Source organism: Lepidochelys olivacea, assembly GCF_965140295.1.
Source record: "Lepidochelys olivacea isolate rLepOli2 genome assembly, chromosome: 10".
In the NCBI taxonomy this organism is placed as follows: Eukaryota; Metazoa; Chordata; order Testudines; family Cheloniidae; genus Lepidochelys; species Lepidochelys olivacea.
In genome coordinates this window covers 16,510,860-16,531,610 of record NC_140420.1, presented here as the reverse complement: position 1 = coordinate 16,531,610, position 20,751 = coordinate 16,510,860, and the positions used below count along the sequence as shown (strand labels likewise).

The 20,751-nt window shown below is 40.1% G+C and overlaps 1 protein-coding gene across 1 annotated transcript; it reads right to left on the bottom strand.

Moving 5' to 3' along the window:
* Positions 1-1,143: 1,143 nt before the first annotated feature.
* Positions 1,144-20,724, bottom strand: CDR2 (cerebellar degeneration related protein 2). The gene is made up of 5 exons (XM_084640529.1): positions 20,506-20,724; positions 12,313-12,425; positions 5,159-5,307; positions 4,733-4,897; positions 1,144-3,267 (listed from the first exon to the last, which is right to left on the bottom strand). The coding sequence occupies exons 1-5, from the start codon at positions 20,582-20,584 to the stop codon at positions 2,397-2,399; spliced, it is 1,377 nt and encodes a 458-aa protein (XP_084496655.1). The 5' UTR covers positions 20,585-20,724; the 3' UTR covers positions 1,144-2,396.
* Positions 20,725-20,751: the final 27 nt, after the last annotated feature.

Genomic DNA, 20,751 nt, shown 5'->3' with positions numbered 1-20,751 from the left:
CTAGTGAAGACCAACCAAATCAACAGCAGATAACTCTCCAGTTGACCCCTGCACTATACCTGATGAGAAGAGTAAGGTAAGTTGACAGGAGTTTCTCCTGTCAACTCTTGCAGTGTAGACTCCGCACTAACTCAACCTAAGGTACGTAGCTGGAGTTGCATAGCATAGGCTATGTCTACACTACTGTGGTAAGTCGACCTAGGTTTTAGGCTATGAACTCTTTGGGCTGGGGCTTTTCTTTGTTCCATTTATACACACCTAGCCCAGTAGAGGCCTGCTCAGAGTAGGGTTCCCATTCTCAGGCACTACAGTAACACAAATGAGTGGTGAACCACTTGTGGCAGCAGGTTCCCTATGCTTCTGGAGTCCCCCAGCCTGAAAGCGGGGAACAAGTTGCCAACATTGCTGCCTGCAGTAGTTGCCCTTGCTACATAATGAGTCACGAAACAGGAACTGCAACAGCCAGCCATCCCCAAGGGTACAGGGAAGCAACTTTCTCACCTAGAGGGGATTGTGGAATGGGAGGGAGGAGGAGAAGAAAGGCGAGATTAGTCTACTCCCCTCCCACACACAGACACATCCCTCAAGTCTTTATTTCCCTAATTAGTTTTTTCATCTAAGCAAGGGTGGTATAGGCCAGAAAGTCTGTGAAATCCCTGCTGAGAGGGGGAAGTGAATCTATATAAATGAAGATGCCATCCACAGTGACTTTAAGAACCCCTTCTTTGCATTGGTGGTAGTTTCACACATTTGGACAAAATTAGCAGCACAGACCCACTAACTTCAGCTGCAGGGATTTATTTGCCTTTCAGAAAAGTATTCATAATTTAGAATTTTTTGTTTTTAAATAGGTGTTTATTTCAGTACACAACTGCTTACAGTGTAAGTGTCCAACCTATAAAACGGAATACTGTCTTACTGAAGGACAAGTATAAAATAACTGGAGCCTAACTTACATTGTAGGAGGCAGACAAGAATTTATAATAGCAGCAGCAACTTAACTACAGCTGTAAAGTTTCTTTTATCATATGCCAACAGTTTATCTAGACAACTCAAGTAGACGTTTATCTATAGCAAACACTGACTAACAGTCAACACTTTAAAGAGTTAAGTTGCATTCCTACTCTTGTAAAATTATCAGATCACCTTTTAGTGCTGGTTATCTGGCTTCCATTTCTTCTTGGTTTCTCAGCCTTTACCATGTCCTGCCTTTCCTCCTCCCATTTGAGGCAGTGTTCATTCATATTCTGCATTTTCATTAGTTGAAGTTGGTCTTGCAATCTATTTTATTGGGAAGGAGGGATGGAAAGAGAAGGAAGGAGCAAAGAGGATTTAACGATATCTTGATGCCATCTCTTACACGTTGTATTCTGGTTCTTAAAGAGGTTTGGGGGTGGTTTTTGTTTTGTTTTTACTGCTGATATTAAATAGGTCTACACAAGCTTGAGCTAAAATGGTGTAAAGCGATGAACATCTGATAAGCTTCCTTGTCCAGTCTCCTTAAACACTTGGAGTAGGAGGCTTTATAGATTAAAGGAAGCCATTCCTTCATGGCAAAACTACCACAACTTGTAATGTTCCATCTTATCACATGACAAAAATGCACTTTTAGGCATACTAATAAGGAACAGTACATCAGAGACAATATACATAGTTCACAGTATCCTGCCTTAAAACATTGAACTATCTCAAATATTCATACCTTTACACCTAATCCATTTTTAATATAAAGACATTTATGCTAAGGGGAAAGAGTTTACTGCATATGAAAACCTAGTACTGGCTTAAATTAAACCTAATACAGGCTGCTGTGCCAGTTCCCCAATATCTCTGCCAGGGCACATCCGTTTAGACGGATTACTAATTTGAGTCTGAAGCAGAGGTTTCCCACAGGTGGTATTTTAGTAAACAAATAGCCATAAGGCTAAGACTGAACATAACCTTTTTCCTTTGTGAAATAAGGAAAAAATTTACTCCAAATTTCTCAGTGGAAAAAGTATAATACAATCATTTCTCCTTAGGTCTACAGCTTCTGTAGCACACTGGGCATAGTGAGCTAGATTGTCAGTTGCTGCTGTGGAGAGGACAAACTCAGTATGCAAAAATTAAGCCAATTTTTCTACTTTTAAGACTGCCAACAACTACCACTGAACAATAACTTCTGCTGTGTGGTAGGGGTCATTGCGTGCACAGAGAATACAACAGAGAATGATATGGGTTGACCATATCATACATATTTACAGGTAAAGTGAACATACATTCAAGTTGAAGGGAGAGTACACATGACTGCAAGATATGTACAAACACCAGAGGGACCCTTAATGTTTCCCTTCTGGACTAATAGAGAACTTTTCAGTGGGAAAACAGGTCATCAGCATAGTTAATACAAACAAGTGTTAGGGCTGAGAAGAGAGACGCTTATATTTTGTTCTATGTTCATCTATTTCTTGCTTTGTTTTTCTGATACAACTAAAAATTTCCTTAAAGAGAGCTTTATATTCAGGTATAGTATTTGTGGGTGAGCCAGTGAGTTCAACATTTCCATACTCTTGATCAGTAGCTGAACGGTCAGACTGGATGTTCCCCACACTAGAGTCTTTGGAACACAGTTTTGATGTTTGTACAGCCTTATGTTTCAAAGAATCTTCATCCATTTGACACTTCTTCAGAAGTTCCTCGTACTTAACCTTCAGAGCATTATACTGAGCATCCACTTCATTAAGCAAGGAGATGCCTCGCTGCTTCACAGCTTCAGCTCTTCTAATACAGGTTTCTTCATGGCCCTTTAGAAGGTCTCCACTTGCAGCACTGCTTAGGAAGGTCTCACTGCTACTTCTTTTTAGGGCCCTTTTATCAAGCTGGGGGACAGTCAAGGATGCATCCTCTGAAGGGCTTTGACTAATTTCCCTTTCTAAAGACTCTTTAAATGAAATAAAGAATGATTCTGGAACCAGATTCTCCATGCTGTTGACAAATGTGTTTTCAGACTGAAACATCTGCCGCATTTCAGCCACTTCCAATTCAAGCTCTTCTGCCCGAGCCTGGTATAAGTCTTTATCAACCAGCCTCTGTTCAAGGTCACAGTTCTCCTTTACCATAAGTTGATATTCCTCTTCCATTGTCACTCTCTTCTCCTTTTCCAGATTAAGTTGGGCTTCTAATACAGTCAATGCCTTTTTTAAGTTCTCATTTTCTTCTTCTATGGGACTCAGCTGACTATCCATTGAAGTAATTTTTTCTGCAAAAATATGATCGTAAACAAAATACCTGCAGAAACAAAAAGTGTCAGAGCTTAGATTTCCTATGACTTTTAGGCTGCCTCTTCTGAATAATACAGAGATTTAATTTAAAACTCCCTGTTGAAGAAAACTGGTTTCCAAACGGAACCAGCTTGGTAATTTAAAGTATCTATTTGTACAAAGTTACAATGCGTCAATAATCAAACAGACTGCTTTTCTACAGGGCTGTAGTAAATTCACTACCCAGTGATGCATGGTTCCCAATTCAGGTGGTATGGCAGGTCCTTAATTGCAATACCAAATTGTAGATATAAAACCTACTGTACAAGCAGATGTGTAACCAGCATTCTTGAGACTTTCTAGAGTATTTCTTTGAGGCCACAAAATACAGTTTTCTACAGAACATTCCTAGTATTGGGAGAAGATAGACTTCATGATGATCCAATACGTTTTTCCCCTTTAACTAGTACAAATTCTCGTAATGAAATGGATCTGCAAACTATAAGATATCCATATTCTGTAGTTTAAAAGTCTCAGCATTTCCACTATAAAACCTTAATGCCCAGAATGGTCATAAAACCCACTGTCAGAAATCTGATAAAGTTTCATATAAGCATGTTTTGTAATTCTAATTAAAAAAAAACCTCTTTAGTACACACTATAGAAGTGTCAATATTAAAGCTTAAAAATGTAATAGCTTGACATACTTGTTTTAACTTGAACATAATGTAGATTAGCAATTACAATATTTAGCTCCGGATAGCAGATTTTATGAGTGCACATAACTGAAAAGACAGTTTTACTGTGCACCATGGTACATAGAGTATGCTTCTTTATATCAGCTCTTGACTCATGTTATTCTGTTCTTAAGTTACCCATATTAGTAGCCTAGGTTAACTCACTAGAGTTTAGAAGTTAAGATGTCAAGGCTAAATTTCAGTTTTTATCCCATATCATGCTTAAGTATTGCACTATCTTCAACAGAGAATATATTGCAGTAACTACGTCTAGCAGATCAAGTTTTAAGATTCAATTGCTCCTCGTAATCCTGAACTCTGACTTCTGCTGGTCTAAAATCAGCCCCTTTGAATGTTAAGTTTCTGTGCAATGTTTGCTTTATTGATGATGCATGATTTGTTCCAAATTAGTCTTATTACATGTCTGACAACTATTCTGCCTGGGGAATAAGGAAGAGAACAGAAGGAAATCCCAAAGGTAGCATTCTAGGGAACTGTCAGAAAAAGTAGCAGAGAATAGGGAAGGCTACAAAGTGTTTACACTAACATTCTCTGTATGATTAAGTGATGAGACAAGCTGGAAAAAGTAGGCTTGTGATGACTGCTTTGGTCTTAAACTCATTTGCCTGGAGTGACACTGACAGATTTTCTAGAAATGCATGTCTGATTTCTCTGCTCTGCTGCAAACAAATGGATGAAAGTTTTAAAAAAATCTGCTTGCACAAGTAAAATGACATAACTGAGTTAGTGTCTTACTTGCGAAGGTCATACAGCTCCTTCAAACACGAGAAGCTGTGCACTGATCGTGGCTGCTCAGATCTCTCATGGTTCATATGGCCTCGTCCAGATTTCTTCAATTCCTCCACTTGTCTCTGAAGGTCATCTATATGGGTTTGCAGACTTTCAATAGTCTCTGTCAGGCTGAAGTTCATGAACATATAAAGCTGTTAAAGCCAGTCATGTTAAGTCAAGGGCATAACCAATAGCATAAACTCAGTCACTATCCACTCAGTTTTGGTGTTTCTTCCTCTGGAAACTGCTCCACAGTTACCAGTGAGAAACAAAACCACATACTCAATCCAAAAGCCCACTGATTAGACAATGGATAACTAATACATTCAGAATAGTATTCCTTTCCACTTCTTCAATATAAAAAGAGTTGTTCCACAAAACTTTAGTTACCTTAATATCTTTTGTTGTGACACTCTACTATCCGCAACTAATTTTTGATTAGCATCTTCCAGTTCTCTTGCTGTAACATCCAGCTGTTCATAGACCTTTGCATGCTGGTCATTCATCTGACGTAAGAGCTCCACTTGCTTTGTAAGGTACTATAAAATAATTTGCAGTTACCATCTTCACACTGCTAAAAATGTTTAATTCTACTTAGTGTAAGTTTTAACTTTAAATTCTTAAATCAGGATTTTCAGTTTGTTTCCCATAAATGTCAAGAATAATACAATGTACATTAGTTTTGATTGCAGACTGTGGAAAGACATTGTACCCTTAAATAGCTCTGGAGTGTTATCCACAAACGAGAGCCCATTAGCACTTTTAAATCTCAGAGTAAAGAACAAGGCACCATGCTACATGTGGTTTCCTTAAAATAGAATAAGGATGATTTAAATTACAACTTCCAGTTTGTAATTATGCAATGTACCAGCTGCAACACTGGGTTTTTACTTTGCATGGGCAAACCCTATCAAATCAGAATAAATTTCTAGTGTATGAAGCTGCCCTAAATTTAAGGAGACTGATTTCAGTTTAGTCTTAAAAATGGAAACTGATATTTGGGTTACTATTTATCAGGAAGTACAAATTAGTACAAACTTAAATTACCCACAAGGGGTATTCTAGTTTATATAATCCCAATCAAAGGTCTGCTTTTTTAATTCTGTATGAAATGTTCTCACTGTAATCCTCTTTATTCAAGAAACTTAGCAGGTTGTTTATTTTGTAGTGATGAAACTGCTTTTAGAAAGCCTAGGATAAAGATTTCCCATGTAAGAGTACTAAACCATCTTAAGTCCCTTGCTATTAGAAACACCTTAGGCTTTCCCTCATCTGAGCATGTCTATATGGATTTTACTACACACAAATACTTCAAAGTTCCAGGTACCCTGCTTACAAATATGCACTAAGTCATTCCTGGACCAGAAATACCACAGACTTGTAGGACTAGAAGGGACCTCAGGAGGTCATTTAGTCTACTCCTCTGCACTCACAGTAGGACCAAGTACTATCTAGACCATCCCTGACAGGTGTTTTCCTAACCTGCTTTTAAAAATCTCCAGTGATAGAGATTCCACAGCCTCCCTAGGCAATTTATTCCAGTGCTAATTACCCAACAGGAAGTTTTTCCTAATGTCCAACCTAAATTGCCCTTACATAAGAATGACCCTACTGGGTCAGACGAAAGGTCCATCTAGCCCAGTATCTTGTCTTCCAACAGTGTTCAGTGCCAGGTGCCCTAGAGGGAATGAGCAGATCAGGTAATCAGCAAGTGATCCATCCCCTGTCACTCATTCCCAGCTTCTGGCAAACAGAGGCTAGGGCCACCATTCCTGGCTAATAGCCATTAATGGACCTATCCTCCATGAATTTAGGTATTTCTTTTTTTTAAACCCTGCTAGGGTCTTGGACATCACAACATCCTCTGGCAAGGAGCTCCACAGGTTGCGTGTGCATGTTGTGAAGAAATTCTTCCTTTTATTTGTTTTAAACCTGCTGCCTATAAGTTTCATTTGGTGTCCCCCTAGTCCTTGTGTTATGAGTAGTAGTAAACAACACTTCCTTATCTACTTTCCTCTACACCAGTCATGATTTTATAGACTTCAATCATATCTCCCCTTAGCTGTCTTTTCCTTGCTGCAATTTAAGCCCATTGCTTCTTGTCCTATCCTCAGAGATTAACAAAAACAATTTTTTCTCCCTCCTCCTTGTAACAACCTTTTATGTACTTGAAAAGCGTGATGCCTCATCTCAGTTGTCTTCTCCAGATTAAAGAAGTCCAATTTTTTTCAGTCTTCCCTCATAGGTCATGTTTTCTAGACCTTTAATCATTTTTGTTGCTCTTCTCCAGACTTCCTCCAATTTGTCCACATCTTTCCTGAAATGTGGCACCCAGAACCGGACCCAATACTCCAGTTAAGGCCTAATCAGAGCAGAGCGGAAGAATTACTTCTTGGGCCTTGCTTACATCACTCTAGCTAATACATGCCAGAATGATGTTTGCTTTTTTTTTTTTTTGGGCAACAGTGCTACATGGACTCATTTAGCTTGTGATCCGCTATGACCCCCAGATCCCTTTCAGCAATACTCCATCCTAGGCAGTCATTTCCCATTTTTTGTGTGTGCAACTGATTGTTCCTTCCTAAGTGGAGTATTTTGCATTTGTCCTTAGTGAATTTCATCTTATTTACTCCAGACCATTTCTCCAGATCATTTTGAATTTTATTCCTGTTCTCCAAAGCACTTACCATGGAGGTAGGGTTGTATCATCCACAAACATTGTAAGTGTACTCTCTCTGTCATACTGAATAGAACCAGACCCAGAACTAATGTCTGTGAGACCCCACTTGATAGGTCATTTCAGTTTGACTGTGAACCACTGATAACTACTCTCTGGGACCAGTTTTCCAACCAGTGGGGTGCTCCCACCTTAAAGTAGCTCCATCGAGGTTGTATTTGCCTAATTTGCTTGAGACGGTCATGTGGCACAGTATCAAAAGCCTTACTAAAATCAAGTTATACCCCATCTACTGCTTCCCCTATCTACTAGGCTTGTTACAGTGTCAAAGAAAGCCATTAGGTTGGTTTGACATGGTTTGTTCTCGCCAAATCCATGTTGAATGTTACCTAGAAAATAAGGTGATAAGTGTGTGCAAATTGATTGCTTAGTTATTTGCTTCATTATCTTTAGAAGAAGTTTAAAATCAAGTTCACGTTATTGTGAACTAGTTTGTTGTAAAGAAGTTGAACATAGAATATTTCTTGAAGTATTAGGTTCTAAATTTAACCACATTTTACACATTTGGATGCTAAATGTTCAAAATCATCCACATCGAAGTTGTCTGAAAGATTTCTAGATTAGGAGCAATTACTCTTGTAAGTGGCCTACTAATTATGTAATCAAAGCTAATATTCTACTTAATCTTTTACAGCATTAGAAGGTTGATGGCTTTACATTTTAGGTAATTTAAGAAGCGATTACAAGTTCATCTAGGGCTATGCACTGCTACAAACAAACTACTAAAAGATCAATCTGATAGCTGTTGGTTAGATCCTTTTGCAACCCACGGGCACGTGACACAGGATTCATACAAGAATAGCATGTGGATTAACCAACAGAATCTCAGTGTGACCCATTTCAGATTAACTTTCCCTGTCTGCTAGTCTCAAAGACATTGGAAACGTTCATGGTTTCTTCAACAGTGAAAGGTGACTGAGCATAAAACATGAAGATTAGAGTTCTGAATTTAGGTGCTTTAATGCATAATAAAGAACCCACTGAACAGCAGCCTATGCGACAGACTATACTTTAGGTGTAATGGAACAAGAGCAACATGTGGGAGAAAGTAGATTCCTCCCTTTCTCAAGAAACTACACTTCATCTCACCTTGCATGCCTGATGTCAGGGTAACTTGAAAATATGCAGGAAATGAGAGCAGAAACCCCAAATGCAAACAAAGTTTGTAGTGCCTTTCCCGATATTTCAGAAATTCACACTAGCATCTACATCGATTGCAAGGGAAATAGGAAAACTTAATATGTAGCTGCAAGTGATAAACTGCCAAGCAGGTTTACACTCCACTAGATCTTTATGAAAAGGAGAGCTGTAATGCCCCACATTTGGATTTACAAGAGATGCCAAGATTAGTCTCTGTTAGTTTTTCTGGCAGTGGTTTTAATCTGCCATTGCAGCGTTTATTACATCCATCATGATTAGTTACTAGCACGTATGTCAGTGCAAAGGTCGGATATAATGATCAGAGACTAAATACCTAATGATGCCAAGTGTTTAAAACTTTAGTTTTAACCTTCAAAGTAAGGATTATGAACTGTTCTACATGTTTCAATTCCCTTAGCCCTTCCTATGCAGCGAAGACAAGAACATAAGAATGGCCATAGTGGGTCAGACCAAAAGGTCCATCCAGCCCAGTATCTTGTCTACCGACACTGGCCAATGCCAGGTGCCCCAGAGGGAGTGAACCTAACAGGTAATGATCAAGTGATCTCTCTCCTGCCATCCATCTCCACTCTCTGGCAAACAGAGGCTAGGGACACCATTCCTTTCCCATCCTGGCTAATAGCCATTAATGGACTTAACCTCCATGAATTTATCCAGTTCTCTTTTAAACCCTGTTATAGTCCTAGCCTTCACAACCTCTTCAGGCAAGGAGTTCCACAGGTTGACTGTGCGCTGAGTGAAGAAGGCAGTTGTCTTTTGAAATGAAACATACACAAATTGTATTATGCGCAACACTAACTGACTGTAATAAAGATCAGGTTAAATTAGTATTTTTTTTAAAATAAACTCTCAGGAAATCTACACGAATAAAGCAGACGCAACAAGTCTCTTTAGATAGCTACTCTCAAGTAACGTGGGTAGGACAGATTCTTTCAGTTTTATTCATTTGGCAACCTTATAGCATTTCCTTGCCATCTCTTCATAAAATGAGTACATTACAAGGTGATGGACATAAGAACGGCCATATACAGGGTCAGACCAATGGTCTACCAGTATCCAGTCTCTGGTAGTGTCCAGTGCCATATGCTTCAGAGGAAATGAACGCAACGGGGCAATTTCAAGTGATCCATCCCCCATCATCTAGTCCCAGCTTCTGGCAGTTGGAGGTTTAGGGACACCTGGAGCATGGGATTGCATCCCTGACCATCTGGGCTAGTAGCCATTGACCGATAATCTCATGGAGGATAGGTCTAATTCTTTTTTGAACCCAGTTATGCTTGTTGCCACAAGTCAATTGTGTGTTCTGTGAAGAAGTACTCCATTTTTTTTTGTTTTTAAACCTGCTGCCTATTAATTTCATTGGGTGATCCCCTAGTTCAGAGGTTCTCAAATTGCAGGGGCATGGAATGTATTCAGGAGGGAGTTGAGAATCTTTTGGCAGGGAAAAAAAAACTTACTTCACACATTTTACCCACAGCAATGAGTAACTGGTAAAGCTGATTCCTCCAGACATATCAGATAGCACTGGGCATTTGACTCTAGATGGCACTGTGCATTTTGACAGATCTGTTAAGCTTGCTTAGCATTATACAAAGTCATTGCCATCTGCATGTTAATCTGTTTGCTATGATGCAATGTGCATGTTTATAAGCGTGGACCACAATCACTGTTTTGCTTTTGCTCTTATTACAATGGATCGTTGGCTCATTCATGCAGCAGAAAAAAAAAAACATGAAAAACAAAGAAGCAAACAATGATTCAAGTGAAGCACCGCTGCTGCGTATATGGCTATATGTACTTGTGTGGCTGAGAGGTAGAGGGGGAGAAGAGGGTATAAACTACTACAGACAAAAAGAAGGGGGGCATGATCAAATAAGTTTGAGAATCACTGCCCTAGTTCTTGTGTTATGTGAAGGGGTAAACACCACAACACTTTCTCTGCATCATTCATGATTGTATCGACTTCTATCATATCCCTCCTTAGTCATCTCTTTTCTAAAATGACTAGTTCCAGTCTTTTTAATCTCTCCTCATATGAAAGCTGTTCCACGCTGATGTACATTAAGATGCAGGGAAGGGCAATGAAAATGGTGGGGGGATGGGAGACCTAAAGTTTCTGTAGTTGCTCTAAGAGTTTACATACTTCAGACCCTAAGGATCAATCTTATTTGTGAACTATTTAGACTCATGGGACTCGGGAGACATTTCAAGGTCTCTGAATAAACAAATGCAGATAGGTTGGGTTTGTTGGGTTGGTGGCTTTAACTCCAGCATTGTTTTGCTTTATTGTTGTCCTTTATATTACAGAATGAGCTGGATATAGAGACTAGATCTACCATGATTTAATAGGGGGAAAAAAGTCAAGTAAGCTGTGGGAGGTATATCAGTGATCAGCAATACAAAGGTATCCTTAGAAGAGGACACTTTTTGTCTATACTGTGCACCAGTTAGCTGTTTTTTTAAAAAAAGAAAATTCATACAAGGGAAACCTGCAAGCATCCTAGAATTTAAAATGCCATGGCATTATTTGCTTGCATATGCAACCTAATACAAATGTTGGATTAAAGCTGTAGTGACTGCCATTATTGTACTGAAAGATCATTTCAACATTCTCTAAATTGCAAGCAGATATATACACTTTACTTTAAATTGATTACTGCTTTAATACTACTTGCATCATATGGGCTATTCAGTTATGTAAATTCTTCTTAAGTACCAGTCACAGTTCATTTCATTAATTGAAAAGTTTAAAGTGTCTATCAATGGATGATTGAAATGTTGAAAACTCTGTAAATAGAATAAGTTCTTTGCAATTGACTTTAACACTTGTTGATCAGACTAAAATATCAAATATAGAGCATGCAAAAATATCACTGCTCTCTATAGTGTAATTACAGGACGCCTTGTGTGTACGGCAGGGGTCTCCAAACTCTTTGAATCGCACACCCCCAGGGCCAGCAAAAAAAAAAGGGGAAGCAAAAAAACCCCAAACAAAACAAACAAACAAACTGCTGCCGGCGTGCCGCCAAAGAATCAAAGGTCCAGGAGCACTCCTTCGGCAGCGTTCCTCCTGTTGCGCACCCCCACAGATGGTCTTGCACATCCCCACGCATGGTCTTGCGCACCCCACTTTGGGGACCACTGATGTACGGATTGATGCCATTTGTTAAACTTACAATTTTTGTGTGTGTGAAGATATTTGTGGAAACAGCTAGTCATACTATTTCAAATGCAGGCTTTTCAAAAACCTACAGAGATTTCTTCTACATGTATTTTCTGGATTTGTTAAGAAAAGTAATCCACCCACATCATGTATTTAGATAGAGAAACCCTTGTTTTAAACAGTATCTATTTCTGAAACAGCTAGTTTATACAAACACTTGTCATTATAGTTATAGAAGTTAAATTTAGTGAAGATCCAAAGATTCTACTGAGAGGAAACTATGAGTCTATGCATGTTATCAAGCTTTAGAAATTCTAGAATCAAACTAAAATTAACTGCAAGAGGCATTCAGAGTGTCTTCTTGGAAGATGAAGTTTTGAAGGAGTCAAAATCAAGTTTCATGGTATCCAAATGATTTCAATGTCCACACTACAAGGTTATCAAACTCTGCAATAGAACTCACCCATACTCCTTAAAATTTACCTCTATTTCTTGTAGTTGCTCTTGATTGGTTGCATACATTTGCTGCAAAGATTCCTCCAGTTCTGTGTTACGATCCAATAATGTCTTCCCAAGTTCAGCAGCAAGATGTAGATCTAAATAAATAAAATTTACAGGCAGGTTATTTATTTAAGACACAATTTGTGCAATCTGACCATTACTATGTTATTTCAATTAAATTCTCAGGGTTATAACTGTGTCCAAGTACAAGCTTTTATGCTCCAATACACATTCTTTGGGACTGAGGCTAATTCTCCATTTTCCATTCACTCCATCATCATTTTTAGTCTCCTCTCCACCGCATTAGTTTTACTTTCCTCACCTGATTGCTCTTTGCCTTCTGTAGTTCCTCATCTACATCTAACTATTCACTTTGTCCCTACGCAGAGGAGGATGAATGGGAATGATACTCCCTAACATGGTAGGCAGAGAGCAGCATAAACACGAGGCCCAGTAGTGCACCACCAAGTGGCTCTTACCCTAGATCCGTCAATTAGCTATAACTGCTAACCCCACACTAATAAGTTAGTTGGGGTTTTGAGAGGGGAGCAAAAAGTAAAAAGGTCTGTTAAGTACTGGTTAGGCCAGGCTGGAACAATATTTGATGTCCTCTTACTCCTCCAACTACCCCAAAAGGCAACTCAGCCCTTGCAGCACCATTAGACAATCAGCTGAAGATTTTCAAACACTTTTTCTGATGAAATAGGAAGTTAGATAATGTGCTTAGATATGTATTGTGTGTCTCTTGACTTATAAACAGCACCAGACAATGGTTAATTTCCTTTTCTCAAAAAGATTCTAAACGCTATTTGTTCTCTTAAAGATATTTGAAACTCAACCTAATCCTCCTCAGCAACCTCCAGAGTTCCTATGAATATAGCTGGTTGTTTCTTGTTGTTTTTTAAAAAGAATAAGGAATCCACACATATACAGGGACTACAGGTAAATTTGGATGCTCTCCTTTAACTATAGCATGGATTAGTAAATTCCAAGCTTATGAAAGAATGATATGCAATAAGTAGCACATTATTAGTCCTTATGTTGCATGCATCTCACACTTTGTGTGACAACGGAGATCAATAATCTAGGTTACTGCTAGAGTATTAACTCCCCTAAACATGGTACTATATTTCATATAAAGAGAAATGCAGAATCCAATAGTTATGTTGCAATTCCTTATACAAAGTTTGTAATTTTCCACCTCTTCCACATCACTTGGACCATGACCAGATTGCCATATACATGCAAGCTGGCAATACAATCTAGTTAATTTTTAGATATATGGAACTATCATCATAAATGGTACAGTGCCAGAATACAAGGAAAGACAAGCGAAGGAGAATTTAGAATTCTTTCTGCCAGGATTTAAAAGGATGTATAATATATATGAGCAGTACAGATAATCGGCTGGAATATGAACTCCAATATTTCTTTAGGTTGGAAGTTCAAATGCCCTTGTTTTTATCTTGTTTCATTTTAGTTTGATAGCTTATCTCTATCTAGTTGATGTAATAGAGTAGAACCCTGTTAAAAATTGATTTGGGCAGCCTTCGCTTAGACAGTGTATTCAAATTATCACTACATCCTGATGCATAAGCCAAAGAACTTCCCAAACAGATATGCACAGAAACTTGAAATCTTTCAACAGGGTGTTCTGAGAGGTATTAAAGTGCGTTAGCAGATCAAATAATCCATGAATTATATATTCTTTACTTGTACAAGTTGTTCTCAAAGGTTTCCTACTTTGAGGATAGCAAAGAAAAAAAATTCCTTGCAATCTGATTCTTAAAACAAAGGCCACTGATCAATGAGAAAGAAGGGCAAGATCTGCACCAGTAAAAGTAAGTAAATGTAAACCCCACACCCAATGACCCAATAACAGCAGTAAATCATAGGCCACATCCACAGTAGGAGGGAAAAAAAATGCATTAAATACACACTAACATGCCCATGTTTAGAAGTTTAATACATGCTAATCATCCAAGTTAAACTTTTTTTCTACTGTAGACAAGGGCTCAAGACTCCACTGTACTATAGTAGTTGTTAGTCCCATATCTTGCAAGTTAACTGCTAGTTGTAGAAAAACAGTGCCAGAGGACATGACATCAAAACATTGTACTGGGATTCTGATACTCCAGCAAGTTTATGTAAATTGTATACATCAAAATACACCGTATAACTTAATTGAATAGTGGGGAAATAAACACTGCATTAATTGATGTACATAAGAAAACAGAAATAAAGTTGTTCTCTGGTGATATACTGCTAAATAGTTCAGCGATTAAAGGTTAGTATGTCATTCTATAGTGACATCAATGCAATCTTCTTGCATCACACTCCTTATGTCATTTTAGAATACAGCTAATCTCCTCAAACTAAAAGGCTCATTACCCAGCAAACAGAAGTCTCTCTTACCGCATCCAAAGGTTATATAAGCCAATATTACGTTAATTTTGTTTATGAATACAAAGTGCTAGAATGCACAAAATACATGTGTCATGTAGTGGGTATATCCCTGCACTTTTTATAAAATGGTCATAATAAAGGGAGAACTTTTGTCTCTTCTAACCTTGTAGGGGTTGAAAGAATAATTCTGATCATGGGTCCATTTGTTAAGAAGTGCAAACCCAGCTACAGCTTCATTTTCTGGGCTCTCTACAAATTTCCCAATCCTTACCAACTTTATTTAAGACATTTTGGTTGATGTTTCCTTGCAACCTACAGAGGCAGAAAGTGTAAACTTTCATTTTGATTAACCAGAGGCAAAGATAAAGTTTAAACTGGCAGTCGGAAGTAGCCCCTTTTATTTTTCCACATGTCTCTCTTCAGGGTAATTCCTGCAGTCTAACTTCAGTGAGTCTATAATCCTCCATATAATAGTATAGAAATATAATCCTATTTTTCAAATTCTAAACCAGAGGTGGACAAACAACGGCCTGTGGGACCATCCTGCCCGGCCTCTGAGCTCCCGGCTGGGGAGGCTAGCCCCCAGCCCCTCCCCTGCTGTCCCCCCTCGCCTGCAGCCTCAGCGCAACACCAGCGCTCTGGCCCGCCGCTCCTGCCAGGCAGGGCAGCAGTGTGGCTGCGAGCACCTGCCACTCTGAGCAGTGTGGTAGGGGGGTGGGGGATTGGATAAGGGGCAGGGGGTTCCAGGGGGCGGTTAGACAGGGTGGAGGTTCGGGGGGGCAGTCAGGGGCTGGGGAGCAGGGGGCTTGGATAGGGGGTGGGGTCCCAGCGGCCGGGGGTGCGGATAGGGGGTGGGGCAGTCAGGGGACAGTGAGCAGGGGGGTTGGATAGGGAGTGGGATCCTGGGGGGCGGTTAGGGGCAAGGGACAAAGAGCAGGGGGGTTGGATGGGTCAGTGGTTCTGAGGGGGGTGGGAAGTGGGAGGGGGGGCAGAATCCAGGCTGTTTGGGAAGGCACAGCCTTCCCTACTTGGCCCTCCATAAAGTTTCACAACCCACTTGTGGCCCTCGGGCCAAAAAGTTTGCCCACCCCTATTCTAAACCAAAACACACTAGCCTTGAGTATCCAGCAGCCATGTAATCATTAAAGCCATTCAACAATTTGTAGCAACTTTTTCTGTTACCTCAAATAATGCAGTGTTCCAGCTTTTACTTTGTCATTACATAAGGCTCTATACTTTAAATAAGACACAGAATAAGATTCTGTTAAACAAAGAATGTGTATAACCCTTAGAATTACTCAGAACACCCAAAGGTAAACATTTTGTCCCAGATCCTCAAAGGTATTTAGCGCCTAACTTTCATTAATTTCAGTGGCAGGAGCCTAAATATCTTTGTGGATCTGGATCTATCTCCTGGATTTGTTTCAGAGTAGCAGCCGTGTTACTCTGTATTCGCAAAAAGAAAAGGAGTACTTGTGGCACCTTAGAGCTCTAAGTACTTGTGGCTCTAAGCATACTTTACAAAAAAAAGTATCTAGAAGTGCAGTTAGAAGAAATTAAACTATGCATATAAACATGAAGTTACATATGCATGTATGTCAGTACATATTTTTAGTATTTACTGAGCACTTCAAACATATAAAGTGATATCCAAGTATTCCTGTCTATATGGAACACCTAAGTACATGCCGCAGATTTAACCGTACATGCTGCAGATTTAAACATACAGTACTCTGTTAGCTTGACACAAGATTCACAGAAGCATTGATATTTTCTTGTAGGAAATATTCACCATTCTTCGCAGAGAATCTGTTGGCTTTCTTATGATAGGCAGGAAAACAGGTGGAAAAGCCCAAGAAAACGTGTTAAAAAAACAAACCCATTGTTTAAATACAGACAAAGAAGTGAGAGATTTTGGTTTGTTCTAAAACTCCAGTGTATTTTTAAGCACTGCAGAAAGGATCTACTTTCTAATGAAACAATTTTCAGCAATGTTGAGCACCCGTAAACCCCAGTGAAATAAATGGGAGCTACCAGTGTATAACATCTTTGGGGAAAAAAAATAATCAGTGCCATTAGCACAAGGGATAAAGAGCATTAGCTTTTTTAATTTACTCAACTGATCCTGCAAACTAAGTATGCTGACGTCCAGGGGAGTTTGGCCAGTAAAAGGACTACTCAGCCAAGTAACAGGTTTCAGAGTAGCAGTCGTGTTAGTCTGTATCTGCAAAAAGAACAGGAGTACTTGTGGCACCTTGGAAGCTGACAAATTTATTACAGTTCATTAAGCGTGTGCAAGGTGTGTCTGACATAATCAAGAAAAATAAATAATCAGCTATAGGACTTAGATGTCCAGATGAATAAGGAAACAAAGAAATGTAAATTCTGTCTTTAAAGGGTTCAGTACAATATAGCTGCTGTTCCTCTGCACTCAATTTCTTAGCTGTGATCTCAGGTACTGTAAATTTATGCCGATGTGTTAATGAAATCCCAACAGATGTGTGGGGAAGGTCACTTTTCACTATGAGGCTAAAGTTATTGTGAGCCACAGTCATCCGTTCTTACTTAAATAATGCAAATTAAAGTCAGTCACTTTATGGGTTACTCGTCTCTAGGTAAAATAATGCGAGTAAGATTTTGGCAGTGCTATCTCTGCTGCTCATCGTGTTTAATTATATCTGGAATTTTCACAATAAAGTGAGACTTAGAAGCTGTTCTTACTATTGCATTAAACATTTCTCACTTAATTACACTTGAGTACAAACCATGCTGACACTGTTACTATAATTGGGGCGAAGTCAAGATTTCCCCCTCCCCTCAATGTTTTAATACTCTACATAAGAGGATTCGAGAACTTTGTACAGCAAAATGATACTTTCAACAACAGAAGAGACTACTAAGCAGTCCAGGTTTAGCACCAGATCCTTGCTTTTAAGCAAGCTTTAGAATGGTCACTATGGAATGTATATTGTACCCTTCATTCCAGATTGTAATCTACTCAATCCTTTGCTAGTTTTCGAAAAACAGCATTATGATCACTTTCCTTATATGAGAGAAGCCTTTTCAGAAGGTCAATACACTGCAACAAAATGCAGTCCTACGAAAGTAGGGAATTGCTCCTCCCCATTCTTGAATATTTCAAACATGAAAATTCTCTTCAAGCAACATTATGCTTTAACAAGAAGTCTGACTGGATATTAAATTCTCAATTTTTAAAGGTGGAAGTTTCTGGAGTGTATTGTTCATAACACAATCAAAGTTTTGGTCTGAACTTTGACCTACTTTGAATTTTCAAATCCTAAGAGTTAAAAAGTAACTACTCAACTGCTAAGGGAGTTAGGGGTTTTAGTTAATTTTAAGGGATCCTCAAAAACATCCTGATCTCTCTTGGCAGCGCCATCCAATATTATTCTTAGAGTGGTGCTTATTTTACCATTATCTTTTTTTGGCACAGCTAACAATCACTTATACTTAGGGCATTTTATAATGAGAGAATCTGTATATAAGTCTATTTGATATATGAGAATCCCTTAACCATCACTTAAATGCGCTAACTTGTGAGGTGGAACTTAGAAGCACAGCACAAAACAAGAGTTTGATACAAGGAATAATAATAATAATAATAAAAAAAAGAGATTCAACTAGATTCAGATCAGACCAAAGGAACACCATTATAAGGCAGAAGCGAATCACAGTACACTTCATGAGGCAGCTTAGGTGATTCACACAGCCATGTTTACCTTTGAATAGTGACAGCTTTACAATGGATTGGAAAAAAGGTCTAAATCATTAGAGAATAATTTTAGATGGTTCACCAGTTTTTCTAGGCAACAGCAAACTATTTATGGTTATGTGATCATGTAAAGTAACAATCCAAGAAAACTATTGTTTTTGAGTATGAAGCACTCAAAAATAGCTATTCAACAGTTAGCAAAGTCAGTAAAAACATACAAAATTCCAGACTTATTCTGACCTTAGAGAGATGGAATTTTTATTGTTAGCTGCATGACTTTAGTATGAAAACAGTGATTTTTCCCCCCTACTTTTATTCTTTATAGTGCAATAGAATCCATCAGCCCCAGGCATGGATCAGGACCCCACCGTGCTCGGCACTGTACAAACAGAACAAAAGGACTGCCTCTACCCCAAAGAGTTTATATGAGGAAGAGCTTAGAGAAATCAAGTTTTAATTAAATCTAGTTTTGAGTATGCCACTTTTCTCAATCTTCCAGTTCTGAGCTGGTCGTTTAAGAATGTACATAGGGTTTTAAAAAATAAGTCTAAATACCAATTTTAAACATTGTTAAATCCAAAGAAAATTATTCTACATTCATTCCAATTAATGCCTACAAGAAGTTAAGAAAACTGATAATGCTATACATTCAGTCCACTACTGTACCTCAGTGCCTATTTACCAGCTTTATAAAATACGGAGAGAACTACTGATGAAAAAGCACTATAAGAGCCACATATATATTATTAAGATAAGCAAATTTCTATTGGAATTATTCAATGAACGTTCACAGTAAGTTGTAAACAGGACATGTGTAAAGAGGAGCTGAGAGCAGTAACTGACCACCTACACATAATAAAGATGTTCCAGTATTTACAATGTGACAGGTTTCAGAGGTGTAGCCCTGTTAGTCTGTATCAGCAAAAACAAGGAGTCCTTGTGGCACTTTAGAGACTAACAAATTTATTTGGGCATAAGCTTTCTGATGGAGTGGGTTATACCTCAGGAAAGCTTATGCCCAAATAAATGTTGTTAGTCTCCAAGGTACCGCAAGGACTTCTCCTAGTATTTACAATGTAATCAATTGCAAGGCCTTTAATTACAGGCAGGCAGGAGGCGGAGACAGGGTGTGGAAACCCCTAAGTATTATTTACAACTACTCTATTTTAAGCAAGCACTACAGCTAAAGCAAAAACACTCTCTTGACCGAGCTGCTTTATGTAAGAGGTACAGCTTTTCAGAGAGTGGCACACAGTCTAACCCCTAAAAAGCGAACGAAGTTAAGGGAAGAACCAGTCCTTAAGCCAGGCGCACAAGCCACCCTTTAAATGCAGGGTTTGTTTTGCAGAAATCCGTATTCCTACCCAGTCACACACGGCCCAGAAGCCATGACTGCGAAGGTGGCACGATACCATTGCGCCCTATGGTACTTTGCTATTCCTGGTTAGCCTCCTGTTAACCCCCCCGGACCCCTAAGGCGCTGCCCGATGGCAAACGCCCTGCAGCTTCAATTGTTAGAGAAGAGCCCTCTCCCTCCTCCTGTGCGCCCCCAGCCTGGAGCGGTCTCCCATTTCCTCCCTCTCGAAGAGAGCCCCCTCCCCTTCTCCCAGCCCCAGCCTCTCGGGGCGAACTGTACCCTTCCGTCCTCTGCCCCCCGCCCGCCCTTTTCCTCCCCTCCCGCGGCGCGGTCCCCTCAGCCGCCCGCGCGCTCACACCCCTCCTCCCCGCTTTCTGTCCCATCCCTCCCCCGGTCCCCGTTCCCTTCTGCCCTCCTCTCCCCCACATCATTCCCCGTCTCCGACTCGCCTGCCCCACCTCCCAGAGAGCCCCCCGCGGGACCTACCTGCCCCCACCCCCGCTCTCATAGGGACCCCCCCCCGAGACTTATCTGTCTCCCCCGCGCCAACCCCTGAAGCATCCGCCGCCGGAGAAGGCTCCTTCAGCGCCTTGGTCAGCGGGAGCCGGTGCCCTGCGCCCGGAGGGGCGAGCCCCGTCCGACGGGTATCCTCCACGCGGAGCCCGGCCGGGCTGCTCACCTTGCTGCAGGTCCTGCTGATCGTACCAGGGCTCATCGTCGCGGATCTCGAACTCCTCCACCAAGCTGTCGGCCAGCATCGCGGCCCCGGCTGCGGCTGCACGGGCGGGCGGGCGAGGCAGTGGCGCCGGCGTAGCGGCAGCCCGAAGGCTCCTCGCGCTCACAGCTAACCGAACCGCGGCGCAGGGCGAGGCGGGGATCGCTCAGCTCCTTTAAAGCCGCGGCCGGACTTTGCCGAGCGCTTCCG